Below are 13,409 nucleotides of genomic sequence, written 5' to 3'. Positions count from 1 at the left end.
TCCTGAGCAGAACCTGGTCTCCAGGCAGCCTTTGGGACCCTGGCACCAGGAGAAGTGGGTAGGGTCAGCAGCTGCTGGGGCATTTGTATTCACCAGCCCCCAGCTTGCCTCCTGCCAAACCAGTGTCATCCCAGGAAGGAGCCGTGGGCCCTGCAGAGACCCTCCCCCACATGCTCAGCACAGGACACCCCTTTTCTTCTCCAGCCTGGGAACCGTGAGCTGGGAAGCCCACCCAGACTGCAGGACCCCACACTCTGGGAGGAAATAAACATTTGGTACCTGATGTTGGAGCACGTGGCCTGTGGACTCTGGAAAGAGCAATACACCCTCCCAGCCCACCCGCCCCTTGGGCCCTCACCCTCTCCTGTCGGTGCTCAGCCTGCATCCGGAGCCCAGAACCCTTCACAGCCTCCCCCTTTGCCTACAGCAGCAGCTGCCACCCATGGGCCGTGTCTCCTGGGCCTCCATTTCCTCACTGTTCTCCCCAACTCAGCTTCCACTCACCAGACTCTGTCCTTGTCTCCTGGAATAACCACCCACCATCCCCCAGCCCCTCTAGCTTCCCTGACACGCGCTCACCCCTTCGGTGCCCTCATCCTGGGGGCCCTCTGCCACCTTGAGCCCCCCAACAGCCCACAGACCCAAGGGGACGCCAGCACTCCTGACAATCATGCTCGCCAACCTCAGTTGCCACGTCCTCAGGCGGTCCCGACAGCCGTGTGCCCACCCACAGCCTCCCGCCCTCTGTGAGGAAGTCTTAAGTTCATGGAGCAGCCGTCCGGGCCATTCCCTGGTTGATTCCAGATTCGGGGCTCAGGGGGAGCTGTTGCTCCCTTGTCCCGAGTCCTAAATCCCTCCACCTGCCTCTTCAGGCCCAAACGCCAGTCACCTCCCACACTGTCCCCAGGCCTTCCCTCCCTCCCTGCCCCTGCCTCCTCCCTCCCTCCCCTGCTCTCTCTCCCACGCCTCCTCACCCTGCACACCGAACTATCCTTGCCACCCAGGCCTCGTGTGGAGGGTCTTCTCCCTAGGTCTGTCCTCCCAGACGCTCTCTTCTGGAGCCAGTAAGGCTCCTCCCAGCACCCCTAGATGCTGTTCTGCTGTGCTGTCTTGAGGAGATCCTCCCCGTGATTCCAACTACTAACTCACTGAGAACACAGTGGAAAGAAATGCTCCAATTCGACCCCTCACCTAAAGCTCTGTATCTGTGAGCCCAGCTATCAAGTGGACACCCCTGCCCAGGCATCCTGCCAGCATCTCCCACTTGGCCTGTCTGTGACAGAAACCAGCTCAGCCTCTTGGCATCCCTTCCAAGCCCACTGCCTTTGGTCCTGCATATCCACCCCATCCTCAATGCCTGGACTAAAGAACATTTGCTGCTCCGCCTGCAAGTCTCCTCAGTTCCAGGCAATGAGCTGAGTTGATTCAGAAGCCAATTTGCCAAAAATGGTCAAAGGTCAGTTGGCTAAATGTACTTGTTTGCTTCAGCTATTTAGATGCAGTTGGTCAATCATGTTTTTATCCTCAGAACTGCAGTCTAAGGAATGTTCAATTCACCTCTGCCCTGCTCCCAACTAGTGCAGCCTGAGACAGGAGCAGAGAAAGGAGAATCTGAGGGGCATAGGAGGGGGACAGAAGAAGGTATTAATGTTAAATATGAAAATACAGTAAGAAAAGAGGCTTCTCCGAGATAAAGAACATCTTCATAAGACACCTTTGTATTCAGGGATTATATTTCTCTTAGCCCTCAGTCCCTTGTCTCTGAAATCCTAGATCACTAGCCACAGCAGCATGGAGCAGGGATAGAGATAAAATGAACATTTTTAAAATGCAGTTTTGATAACAAAATTAAAACCAGCCAATGAAAGCAGAACAGTTACAAGAAGCACTTACACTTGGGAACTGGCTTTTAGCGAGTTGGCCAAGTGCTTCCACCTCCCCTGCAGCTCCAACCACAGCTTGAAAACTACCATAGCAACCATTTCTACCCTCCTGCAGCTAGCGATCTTTCTAGAACACAGATCTGATCACATCTGTCCGCTGCTCAAAGCTTTGGTGCTCCAGGCATGCAGGTGGGCAGAAGCTGCAGGGGGCAGCCTGTGGGCCGTCTGGTTGGCCTCACACCTGGTTCCAGATATTTGTGTGCAAGGAACAGGGCCAGAGCCCTTGGCAAGGTGCTCTTAGTGGCATTCCAAGAACCCTTGGGTGCTGCCCAGCGTGGGACTGGGGACAGAGATCCCATGAGAGGCTCTTCGAGGATCCATCTGTAGGTCTGGCCCCAATGTATTTGCTCCAGCCTGGGGACAAATTACCCCTTCCAAGTACACCATGCATTTTAATCAAGCCACCCTCTGCTTCTGCTTTTCTCTTTGCCTATATTCCCTTCTTCCACCCTTTCCATGGCAAGCTCCTATTCATCCTTTAAGGCCCAAATCAAACAGCTTCTCCCCGTCATTTCCTCTCCTTGTCTCTTAAACAAAGCGAATCCCCCTTTCTCTGTGCCCCCACAGTCCTTTGCATGGATCTTTAGAGCTCATTTCATCAGACAACTATTTGTGGAGCACCTACTCTATGCCCACCTTTACCACCTGGTGGCTGAAATGGTAAAGAACCTGCCTGCGATTCCCAGGCTTGATTCCCAGGTTTGATCCCTGGGTCGGCAAGATCCCCTGGAGAAGGAAATGGCAACCCACTCCAGTATTCCTGCCTGGAAAATTCCATGGACAGAGGAACCTGGCAGGCTACAGTCCATGGAGTCTCAAAGAGTTGGACATGACTGGGTGACTTTCACTCTCTTCACCTCACTTAGTACACGCTCAGTGCTGTTTAGGTGCTGGGCATGGCTTAGACCAAGTCCCTACTTCCGGGGCCAGATCCATACACTCCTTCTCACATATTAGACACTGGTGCTCTGAGTATCTCTGAAGGAATAAAGAAAGGGCTGGGCCCTGGAGCAGGTGGGTCAGGGCCAACCTTGATGAAGCTCGGATCAGGCCAGGGACCTGGGAATCATGCGCTGTAGAGGCTGCAGACATTAACGTTCCAGGAGACAGGACAGCATCCCCACACTTTCTGTAGCCAGCCTGTAGGGCCAGCTTCCAAAAACGATGAAGTCATATGGCCATGATGTCAGGCTCTTCCGGGAGTCAGGAGGGAGGGTCTGTGGGCTGCTCTCATGTCTTAGTGACAAAGAGGCTCTTGCCGCCCTCTGGGCTCCTTGATCCCAGAAGGAGGCTGTTCAGCAAACGGAAACGTCTTGAGCCCTGCATACTATTTTTTATATCTCCACTACGTGGCTAGACCTCTCTGGGCTTCAGTTTCCTCATCCAAAAATTGGGGCTGGGTCGGTCACAGGCTGAGGATCTGCAGGACATCCGATAACAGATGGAACTTGCCGACCATCGCACTCAGAGCAACCAGAGATGAAGACGGCGAGGAGGGAGGTGGGTGAGGAAGGTGAGCCGACAGCAGGCAGGGGAGGATGGGGTCTTACCTCTCTAGGCCTCCATCCTCCAAGTCTCGGAATTCCGAATTGGTCCAGGTAGAAAACTTCTCTAGAATATAGGCAGCCAGTCCCACGGGAGAGTCATTCAGAGCACAGCCTGGTGTGGGAAGAAGCAAGGGTGCGACTCAGGCCTGGGACCAGGGAGCTGGCCAGCAAGAGGCGTGGCCCCAAGGCATTTAAGAGCTGGCCCCACAGAACAGCAGTGTGGACAGGAAGCCCGTGTCGGAGCACAGCTCTGCCCTGACTCTTGGGGTGCTCCTGCACCTCACTTCCTTGACCCTGAGTCTTGGAATCCTTACCTGACCAAAAGGGATAACACCTCGTCCACTACTTCATTGACATCCATATGCTATATGGGCAGCTTCCTTCAAACTAAAGAGGCTACGACTTCAGGTTTTGTAGGATCCAAATGAGAAATATATATGAATGCTGTTTTTAAAAAGTGGGTTTTTTTTTTTGTTTGTTTCTATTCTGTGATTAGTGAAAAATTAGAAACAACCTAAAAGTCCAAAATAGGGAATCAGTTATAAATAAATATTGGTCCACTCATAGGCCCAACGATAAAGCAAGTATTAAACGTGGGATGGATGGGGGCATCCCTGAATGGCGAAGAATCTGCCTGCCAATGCAGGAGACACAGGTTCCATCCTTGGTCCAGGAAGATCCCACATGCCAAGGAGCTGCTAAGCCGTGCACCACAACTACTGAGCCTGTGCTCTAGAGCCTGGAAGCTGCAACTATTGAGCCCATGAGCCAAAGCTACCGAAGCCCGCATGTCCTAGAGCCTGTGCTCCGTAATAAGGGAAGCCACCGGAACAAGCCTGCACACCGCAACTAGAGAGTAGCCCCCGCTTGCCGCAGCTAGAGAAAAGCCCTCACAGCAACGAGGACCCAGCACAGCCAAAAATAAATAAAATTGTTTTTTTAAAAAAGAAATCCTTTTTTAAAATGGCATGGATGGATCTCACAGGCAAAATATTCAGCTAAAGAAGCCAGACTCAAAAGAGCACCTATTAGAGGATTCCAATGCATATCAAGTATAAAAACCAGCAAAAGCAATCTATCTGTCAGGTCAGGAGGGTGGCTGCCCTGGGCGTGCAGGGCAGTACCCAAAAGAGGGTGCAAGGGGCTTCTGGGCTGGTGGGTCACGCTCTGTTTCTTAAATGAATGCTGGTTGTATGGACAGATTCCATTTGTGAAAATTAATCAGTCACAATGTCAGCCAGTTCTTCTGAAGGCCTGGGAGAGGAGAGGTAGGGAGCAAGAGGTTATAGGCGATTGTCTTTTCTGTTTTGTGCTTTTTTGCATTTTCCATTTTTTGACAATGAACATGGGTTACTTTTATAATCAGAGGGAGAAAACTGGTTCTATAAAGCACTGTTCTTATTATTGTGAACTGTCCAAGGTGTCTGAGTATGGACTGCCATGGAAACTCTAAAAGACCACGGGCAAAACAATTCCTGGGTGTCCTCTGAGTGGGGTTCAAGGAGTTTCTAGTGGACCCTTCTGATGTCATATGATTGTAAGGGGGCCTTTCCTCCCTTGTCTTACAGATATTTTACAGGTCTACAAATTGTTGAAAACTAATAGCAATGCAAGTGATTCTGGTTCATAGGGAAGCAAGTGAATTTTGTCCAGAGGGTAGATCCTACAGATGCTCTTCCCAAGGTTAAAACATTTTTAAAGTTTTTTTAATCTATATGAGATGTTGGATGTTAACTTATTGTGGCAATCATTTTACAGCAGATGTAAGTCAAGTCATTATGCTGTAAACCTTAAATATGTCAATTATGTTTCAATAAACCTGGGTCCAGTGGAGATTTACTTATTACCCTGTAGATTTTGATAAGTTTTGTATCTATTAGCAAATTTATTTTAGTGTTCTTAAATACCTTTGAACTGTTCTATTTTACATTTTACTAGTTGCTTTAGTTAATGAGTTAAATAAAATTTTGACATGTGTTCATTTTTTATTTTTATGATTTTATCTTTAAAAATGTTTTTTTAAAGAATTTGGAAATTACTTTATTGACAAAGATACATAGTATGCCCCTCCAAAAAAGTATAGCTATATGATTGATGCCTTAAAAAAAATATTATCCCTTAACAGGGCCCTGATGGCAGAAGCTCCATCCGTGCTATCTTCCCTCACTGAATCGGGGAGCTCCCCCAGGCCCTGGGGCACCCCTCTCTTCCCACAGTCCCAGAACTGATAAACACTAGGCTTTGTCTTACCCCCTCCTCTGTCCATCTCTATGCTTCTCCTTGTAGGATTCATGGGTGGAGGGACCAGGGGTCAAAGTCACTAGGAACACTGACTCTGCTCAGTGGAGCTGTTCAGGAATTTGATGGCCTGGCAGCATAAGGGTGGAAAGAGCTCTGAGTCCCTCACAAGAGCTTTTCACCCCATGAGCAGTGTTCGCAGGGTAGGTGAGGCTTCCCCTGCTGGCTGGGAGCCTTGCTGAATGGACCGGATGTAACCTCACCCCCCACCGCTGAGCCAGGTGCCTTCCGCCTGCGCACTCACCCACGGTGTCCGGCTTGGTGCTCTGGATGTGCATGTAGCCGCTCTCCCTCAGTAAGCTGAAGAAGATCTTCTTTGAGGGGTATATCAGCTCCATGTCTCTCTCGGTATAACCGAAAAGCCCCCCGAAACGCCGTCCCAGAAGAAGGGTCATGGTGTAGAAATTTCTTAAAATCAAAGCCATGTTCAAGTGCAGGCCCTTGATGTGGCTGGGGGCAGAGAAGGGCCGGGTGAGCCTGGGTGCCATCAAGGGTGGGGAAGTCGGGGGGGGGGTGGGGAGATGGAGGAGGAAGAGACCCCAGAGCTGGGGAGCACAGGGCCAGCCCCCATCAGCATCTGCCCCCTTGGGTGACCACATGAGGTGAAGGAGCAGGCTGGGGAGAAAATACAGGTTCTACAAAATTCTGGTCAGCTCTCTCCCAGGACCTGGTCCATCAGAAAGGTCTACTCCCTGACCTTGCCCCTCCTCTAGCTGGCCCTCCCTGCCTGGGCAATTGCCCCAGAGTCACCTAGTCGTGTGTGACACCAAAGGGAGGGAGGATGCATGTCGAACTGCCCCAGGCAGAGCTGAGTGATAGGGACCCTCCCTTATCTCCCCTGGGCCCACAAACATCCTGCCCGCACGGCCCCTGTGCCAAGCCTCAGACACTATGCCCAACCTTCCTCCCTACGCAGACACTCACCTCGCAAAGGCTGTGTACACACACCCGCACACATACACACAGCGCCTGACAGCCGCCCTCACCTGGGCACCAGCTGAGCCATGTTGGTGCAGATCAGGGCCCCCCAGTCCCCGCCTTGAATATAGAATTTCTGGAAGCCCAACCGCAGCATCAGCTTATAAAAGATCCTGGCAGTGGCCACTGAGTTGAAGCCTGGTGGTTAAGGGGAGAGAAGAATCACAGGAGGTCACGCCTTTGGTCCTGCCAGCGATCCTTGCGATTTCTCATCCAGCCCCTGCCCCGCCCTAGGCTGAGGGGAGACCAGCTTGGAGTGGGTGAGAAGGAATCCTGGGGCCCGAGGGTGGGGTTCCCAGTGCCCAGAGGCAGTGCAGCTAGCGCGAGACAGTGAGGCCAGCCCTGCTGAGGGTCCGTGGGTCCACACTGTGCGCAGCACTTAGTCAGCCTTGCTGGCCCAGAATAACAGAGTCCAGACGTGGACCCGCCCCGAGTGGGCAGTTCCCAAGGACACGAGAATCCAGGCCCTGAGCCCACTCTGGACAGTCATGACTCTGCCCGGTCCTCGGCCCACCACGCCCCTCAAATCCTGAGAAGACACGCTGGCCCTTTGACAATCAAATCGTCCCCATTGCTTCTCTTTCTTCAGGTCTCAGACCCTCCCCGCCCCCTAGCTCCCTCAGGCTCTGAAGGAGGCCGGCTCCCCACCCCGGGGCGGGTGCCCGGCCCACAGCAGCCCCGTACCCTTCTTGGAGGATGCCTCGGAGAAGCCGTAGCCAGGAATGGATGGACAGATGACTTCAAAAACATGCTCATCACTCAGGCCGTGGTTCTTGGGGTCAGTCAGGAGCGGGATGATCTTATAAAACTCGTAGAAGGAGCCAGGCCAGCCATGCACCATCAGCAAGGGCTTTGGGGTTTGGCCGGCGGGGAGGTTGGTGGGCTTCACGTGGATGAAGTGGATGTCCAGCCCTGGGGGGACGGAACACAGTCGGGGCTGGGGGAGAGGGCCCTGTGGTGGGAGAGGCTGCAGTCACAGCCCTCGGGGTAGCCAGGCAGGCTTTGCACCCATCTGAGCGGACCATGGTGCTGCCGCCCCGGGTGCCCCATGGTACTGACCACAGTCACCACCAGCAGCGCTAGCTGAGCGCTTACACTGAGCTCCAGACCCGCCCGGGGGCTTACGCCGCCTTCACAGCCACCTGCAAGCAATGGACTGCTGTGCCCCTGAAGGTGAGAACGTGAGCCCTCTCTGAGGCCAGGCCAGGCTGCTCTCAAACTGCTGTATTCCCAGAGCCTAGAACCAGTCCTGGCTCATGGCAACGCTCAACATATTCATTGTTTAATAATTTACAAACTGGGGGTGGGGGGTGGGGAAGCCATATATATCCAGCAGTAGAGAATGAAACAAATTATGGTTTAACTGTAAGGGACTTCCCAGGTGACGCCAGTGGTAAAGAATCTGCCTGCCAACGCAGGAGATGCAAGAGACATGGGTCAGGAAGATCCCCTGGAGGAGAAAATGGCACCCCACTCCAGTATTCTTGCCTGGAAAAATCCCATGGACAGAGGAGCCTGTGGGCCACAGTCCACGGGGTTGCAGAGAGCCAGACATGACTGAGCTATGATCACACAGTACACTGAAATACAGTAGAGTCACTGTAATACAATAGAGTCATCTAAAATGACAGCGTCCATGTGCACTGACTATGGAAATCAGTCCTGTATATGCTGCTAAGTGGTAAAAGCAAACTATGAGGCCAGATCCATTGTATGACCCAATTTCTGTAAATAGTTACACGTAGGCATATATTTATATGGTGTGTATAGAAATTTTAAAGTCTGAAAAGATAAACTACGTCTACGGCCATACCATCCTGAATTCGCCCAATCTCATCTGATCTCGGAAGCTAAGCAGGGTCGGGCCTGGTTAGTACTTGGATAAACTACAAAAATGTAAAAAGTAGTCCTTTCTGAGCAATAGGATTTCAAGCAAATTATTGTCTTTTTTGTGGTTGTATGAACTGTAAAATTTTACTATGATGGACATATGCATAACTATTTTTTAAAGTGGAGACAATTTTTTTAAGGTAGAGTGCTGGGCATTGAAACAGCACACTGGCCAAGGATGGGTGAATGGATTCCAGGCCCCCCCGGAGTCCCTTTGAGAACAGTCTGTCATCCCAAGCAAGTAGGCGTTCATAGCAAACACGGCCAGGGAGGCTGTCACACCTCCACCATGAGGGCTGGCATTGACAGCAAGGTCTGTGGTTTATTCACTATACAAATAATACGTGCTTTCTGTAGAAAACAGAAAACAAAAGATAAATCAAAAGCGGGGGCGGGGGGAGGGAATCACATGTAATCTCATGATCTGAAGAGAACATTCTATTACCCATCCAACTTTTTAAAATAATTTTTTAATTTGGGGACAATTTTAGAAGTGCAGAAAAATAGTGGAGCTAGTACTGGAAGTTTCCATATACTCATACTTAGTATCCTCCACTGTTAACATCTCCTGTTAGGATGCACATTTATTATAATGCAGGAACCAGCACTGATACATTAATAACTAAAAGTTCATACTTTATGTATTCAGATTTCCTTAGTTTAAAAAAAAAGTTTTAAGTTTTTAAATGTTATGGTGGTAAGAACAGTTAACATGAGACCTATTGTCTTCACAAAGTTTTTTTTTGCCTTTTTTTCCCCACAGAGTTTTAAGTGTGTTGTGCAGTGTACAGTACTGCTATCTATAGGTACAATTCAGTGGATGCTTATAGGTCATTCAGTGGATCCTGAGAACTTGTGTGTGTGTTGTGTGTGTGTGTGTTTCCAGTCACTGAGTTGTGTCCAACTCTTTTGAGACCCCATGGACTGTAGCCCGCCAGGTTCCTCTGTCCATGGGTTGCCATTTCCTTCTCCATCCTTAGAACTTACTCGTCTTGGATAACTGAAACTTTACACCCGGTAATTAGTGATTCTATAGTTCCCCACCTCCCAGCCCTTGGCAGCCACCATCCTACTCTCTGCTTCTATGAGCGCAACAATTTTGGATACTTCATGTAAGTGGAATCCTGCAACCTTTGCCTCTTCTGTGACTGGCTTATTTCACTTATCGTAACGTCCTCGAGGTTCGTCCAAGTCATCACATCTTATAAGATTTCTTTCCTTTTTAAAGACTGAATAATACTGGTACATACACACGTACAATGGAATATTACTCAGATTTCCTTAGTTTTTACCCAGTGTCCTTTTTCTATTCCAGGATCCTATCCAGGACACCACGTTTCACTTAACTGTCATGTCTCCTCAGGCTCCTCTTTGGCTGTGACAGTTTCATACGTTTTTAAAAACAGAGAACATAACTTTCCTTTAACAAAAATAGAACCCTACATACATTCTATTTTGGAACTTGATTTTTTTTTTCCCACTTAACAATATATCCTGGGTGTCCTTCTATGCTGCTAAATTTACTCCTAAAGTTGATTTTAGTAGTTAATGTTAACTCCTTTGGAACACACAGCATGGTGTGAGATTATTTTTGATTCAAATTTTATCACACTATCATTTGAGTTTAAAATTAGAAAAAACACACATATACATCCATTCTGTAGAGCAGCGTATACGCAGGCAATCCCTGGAAGTACGTTATTTAACAGAAGCAGAAGCTATCCCTGGGAAGGGACAAGAGGGAGCTGTATCTCCTTCTGTACTTTTCTAATTTTAAATACTGAAATTTTAAAAAACTAAAAAAAAAGAAAAAGTTAAAATTTGCCCTACGGGCCCTCCTTCCCTTTGGGGTGAAGATGCTCTCCTGGTCGCCCGATGATCTGTGGTGCCTGTAGGATCTCTGTGCCCAGGTGCTGGATCAGAACTGAGGAGACAAACTGGGCTCAGGGCAGCCACGAGCTTGGTGAGGGGAGAGGGCAGTGGGGAGTGGTTGGTCACAGCCGAGGGCCAGTGCCGAAACAGTGGCCACAGGTGAAGGAGGAGGGGACAGACCGGGAGACCAGACAGCTGGGTTCCAGCCCTGAACCTCCACTTCCCTGTGACTCAGGTGACTCCCTGCTCCCACTGGGAGGTGTTGGGCTCCCTGGAGTCCTCTGTGCACACGCGTGTGTGTGTGTGTGTGTGTGTGTGTGTGTGTGTGCATGCGCGCGTACGCACACGCAAGTCACTTTGGTCGTGTCTGACTTTTTGCAACCCTATAGGCTGTAGCCTGCCAGACTTCTCTGTCCATGAGATTCTCCAGGCAAGAATACTGGAGTGGGTTGCCATGTCCTCCTCCAGGGGATCTTCCTGACCCAGGGATCAAACCCGAGTCTCTTATGCCTCCTGCATTGGCAGATGGATTCTTTATCACTAGTACCACCTGGGAAGCCCCCCCAAACCCCTGCATGTCTCAGACTCTCTGAGAACAAAGATTGATCTGTAGCAGGATGTCCAGGACATGGCCTGGAGCCAGAAGCTCATCATAGAACAGGGAAGTTGGCGGGGACAAGAAGGCCGAATAAGGAGACTAGCGGGGAAGAGGAGAGAACGTCGAGGAAAGGTCACAGATTGAGCCGTGAGCAGCCGGGAGCACAGGGGTCAGTGCGGGAGCCGAAAGGACCCTGAAAAGGCCTAAACGTGAGGGAGGAGGATGGTAGCAGAGAGAGTGAGAAGGGAGGTCCTCTTGGGCGAATTTCAGGCCAGGGAGCCAGGAAAAGAGACATACTGACACACATATACATACAATATGCGAGCAGTTAGAATTTTCAATTTATACGCATTCCTGGGGTGGAAAATTAGGAACCTGGGCAATTTCAACCCTTTTCACCCTTGGGAAGGTAAATTTAACTTCTCTGAATATTTTTTTTTAAAGATAAACTTATATGGTACAACTGCTATGGAAAACAGTATTATAGGTCCCTCTAAAATTAAGCATAGAATTACTAGTTGACTCAGCAACTTCACTTCTGGGTATATACCCAAAGAACAGAAAACAGGAACATAAATAGATATTTGTACATTCATAATCACAGCAATATTTTTCACAATAGCTAAAAAGCAGAAGCAACCAAAGTGTCCACTGATGGATGACAATGTGTGCCATTATTCAAAATGTACCATTATTCAGCCTTAGGAAATTCTGACACATGTTACAACATGGATGAACCTTGAGGACATTGTGCTAAGTGCAATAAGCCAGTAAAAAGGAGAAATATCATATGATTCCACTCATACAAGGTCCTTAGATTCAGAATTCATATTTAAGTTTACAGAGACAGAAAGCAGAACGGTAGTTTCCAGAAGTTAGGGAGAGGGAGAGAAACATGAGTTAGAGTTGAATGACAGAGTTTCAGTTTTTGCAAAATAAAAAAAGTTCTGAAGATAGACGGAGGTGCTGGCTGGATAACAATATAAAAGCACTTAATCCACTGTGACATTACAGGTAACAACGTACACTTAATGCTTTCAATGGTCAACTTTATGTTATGTGTATTTTACTATGTGTATATGCTCAGTTGAGTCTGACTCTTTGTGACCCTATGGACAATAGCCTTCCAGGCTCGTCTGTCCATGGGATTTTCCAGGCAAGAATACCAGAGTGGGTTGCCATTTCCCACTCCAGGGGAATATTTTACTATAATTAAAAACAAATAGATAAATTTGTACAAATTAACAGCATGAGCTTGATTTTCTTAAACATTTCTATATCTGAGTCTAAATCTGTGTTGAGATAAAAAAATACTTTTCCACTATGGAAACTACCATCCCAAATTAATTTAGGTTACCTTTCCAAGAACATTCTGAAGCTAGCTTCCCTTCCAGGTGAAGTTGGGTGACAACCTATGATACTGTTTGGACAGAAGGTCCAAAGCTGCAGAGACCAGACAGTTTTTATTTGAACCTTGACTGACAGCTTGAGCACCCTTGAACAGTCACAATATCATAGACTCCAGAGCCTCAAGGAGGGGCTGAGTTGACTGAGGCCATGCCCAGATCGAGGTCTCATCTCCATCCTCTCAAAGATTGTTCCATCATTTAACTGAATTGTGCATTTCTTTGGTTTTTAATTTGTTTATGTTTTCCCATTTAGCTCAAAAGACCATTGGACTTGTTGGGAGTTTGCATTAGTTTTGCATCCGAGTGGGGTTATATCTTCCAAATACATCTCATTGACCAATAATCAAATTCTGGGTCTCCCAGATTTCTTTAAGTCCCAGCCTTATTTAAGTGTCTATGAAGGTCGTTTCGGTCATACACATCCCTCTCTAGCTGGTGCTTTGGAAACATACCTTCAATCTTAGTCTTGAAGTGAGGGTATTTGTTGAGAATCTCCACCTGCTTCCTCCAGTCAAATTCATTCCTCCAGTAGGAGATGATTTTCTTCAAATAGTTGGAGTTGAAACCATAGTGGAAACGACTGTCCTCCAAGGGTGAAGTTAAACGGACTCTGTCGATCCTCTGATGTAAGTCCTGGAGCAAAATGTGAGACCCCAAGGAGAGAAGGTGAGTGCGGCAGAGCATAAGAGAAAGTTTGTTTCCAGAAGAAAGAGAAAACCCTGCAGCCACCAGACCCCCTGCTACAGTAAAGGCAAAGCAAAGTTTCACCAGACGGGGTGAGGAGGCCCCTGGCCTGCAGACTCGTGCTCTGGGTCGTCAGGTTTATCCCAGAAGAAAGCTTCTGGCTTCCCAATGGTGGCTGTTCCCCAAACAT

The 13,409-nt window shown here is 48.8% G+C and overlaps 1 protein-coding gene across 2 annotated transcripts in view; it reads right to left on the bottom strand.

The window, feature by feature from the left end:
- EPHX1 (epoxide hydrolase 1) overlaps nt 1-13,409 on the bottom strand; it is a 38,608-nt gene that overhangs the window by 1,812 nt on the left and 23,387 nt on the right. For both annotated transcript variants that reach the window (XM_065935548.1, XM_065935549.1), the window contains exons 3-7: nt 12,988-13,168; nt 7,451-7,678; nt 6,775-6,904; nt 6,033-6,238; nt 3,494-3,602 (exon numbers count right to left, since the gene is read on the bottom strand). In XM_065935548.1, the coding sequence (XP_065791620.1) occupies nt 3,494-3,602; nt 6,033-6,238; nt 6,775-6,904; nt 7,451-7,678; nt 12,988-13,168 (854 nt within the window). The remainder of the gene's footprint in view (nt 1-3,493; nt 3,603-6,032; nt 6,239-6,774; nt 6,905-7,450; nt 7,679-12,987; nt 13,169-13,409) is intronic.

The sequence above is a fragment of the Muntiacus reevesi genome, chromosome 5, assembly GCF_963930625.1.
Source record: "Muntiacus reevesi chromosome 5, mMunRee1.1, whole genome shotgun sequence".
NCBI lineage: Eukaryota > Metazoa > Chordata > Mammalia > Artiodactyla > Cervidae > Muntiacus > Muntiacus reevesi.
This window is presented reverse-complemented; position numbering and strand designations above follow the sequence as displayed.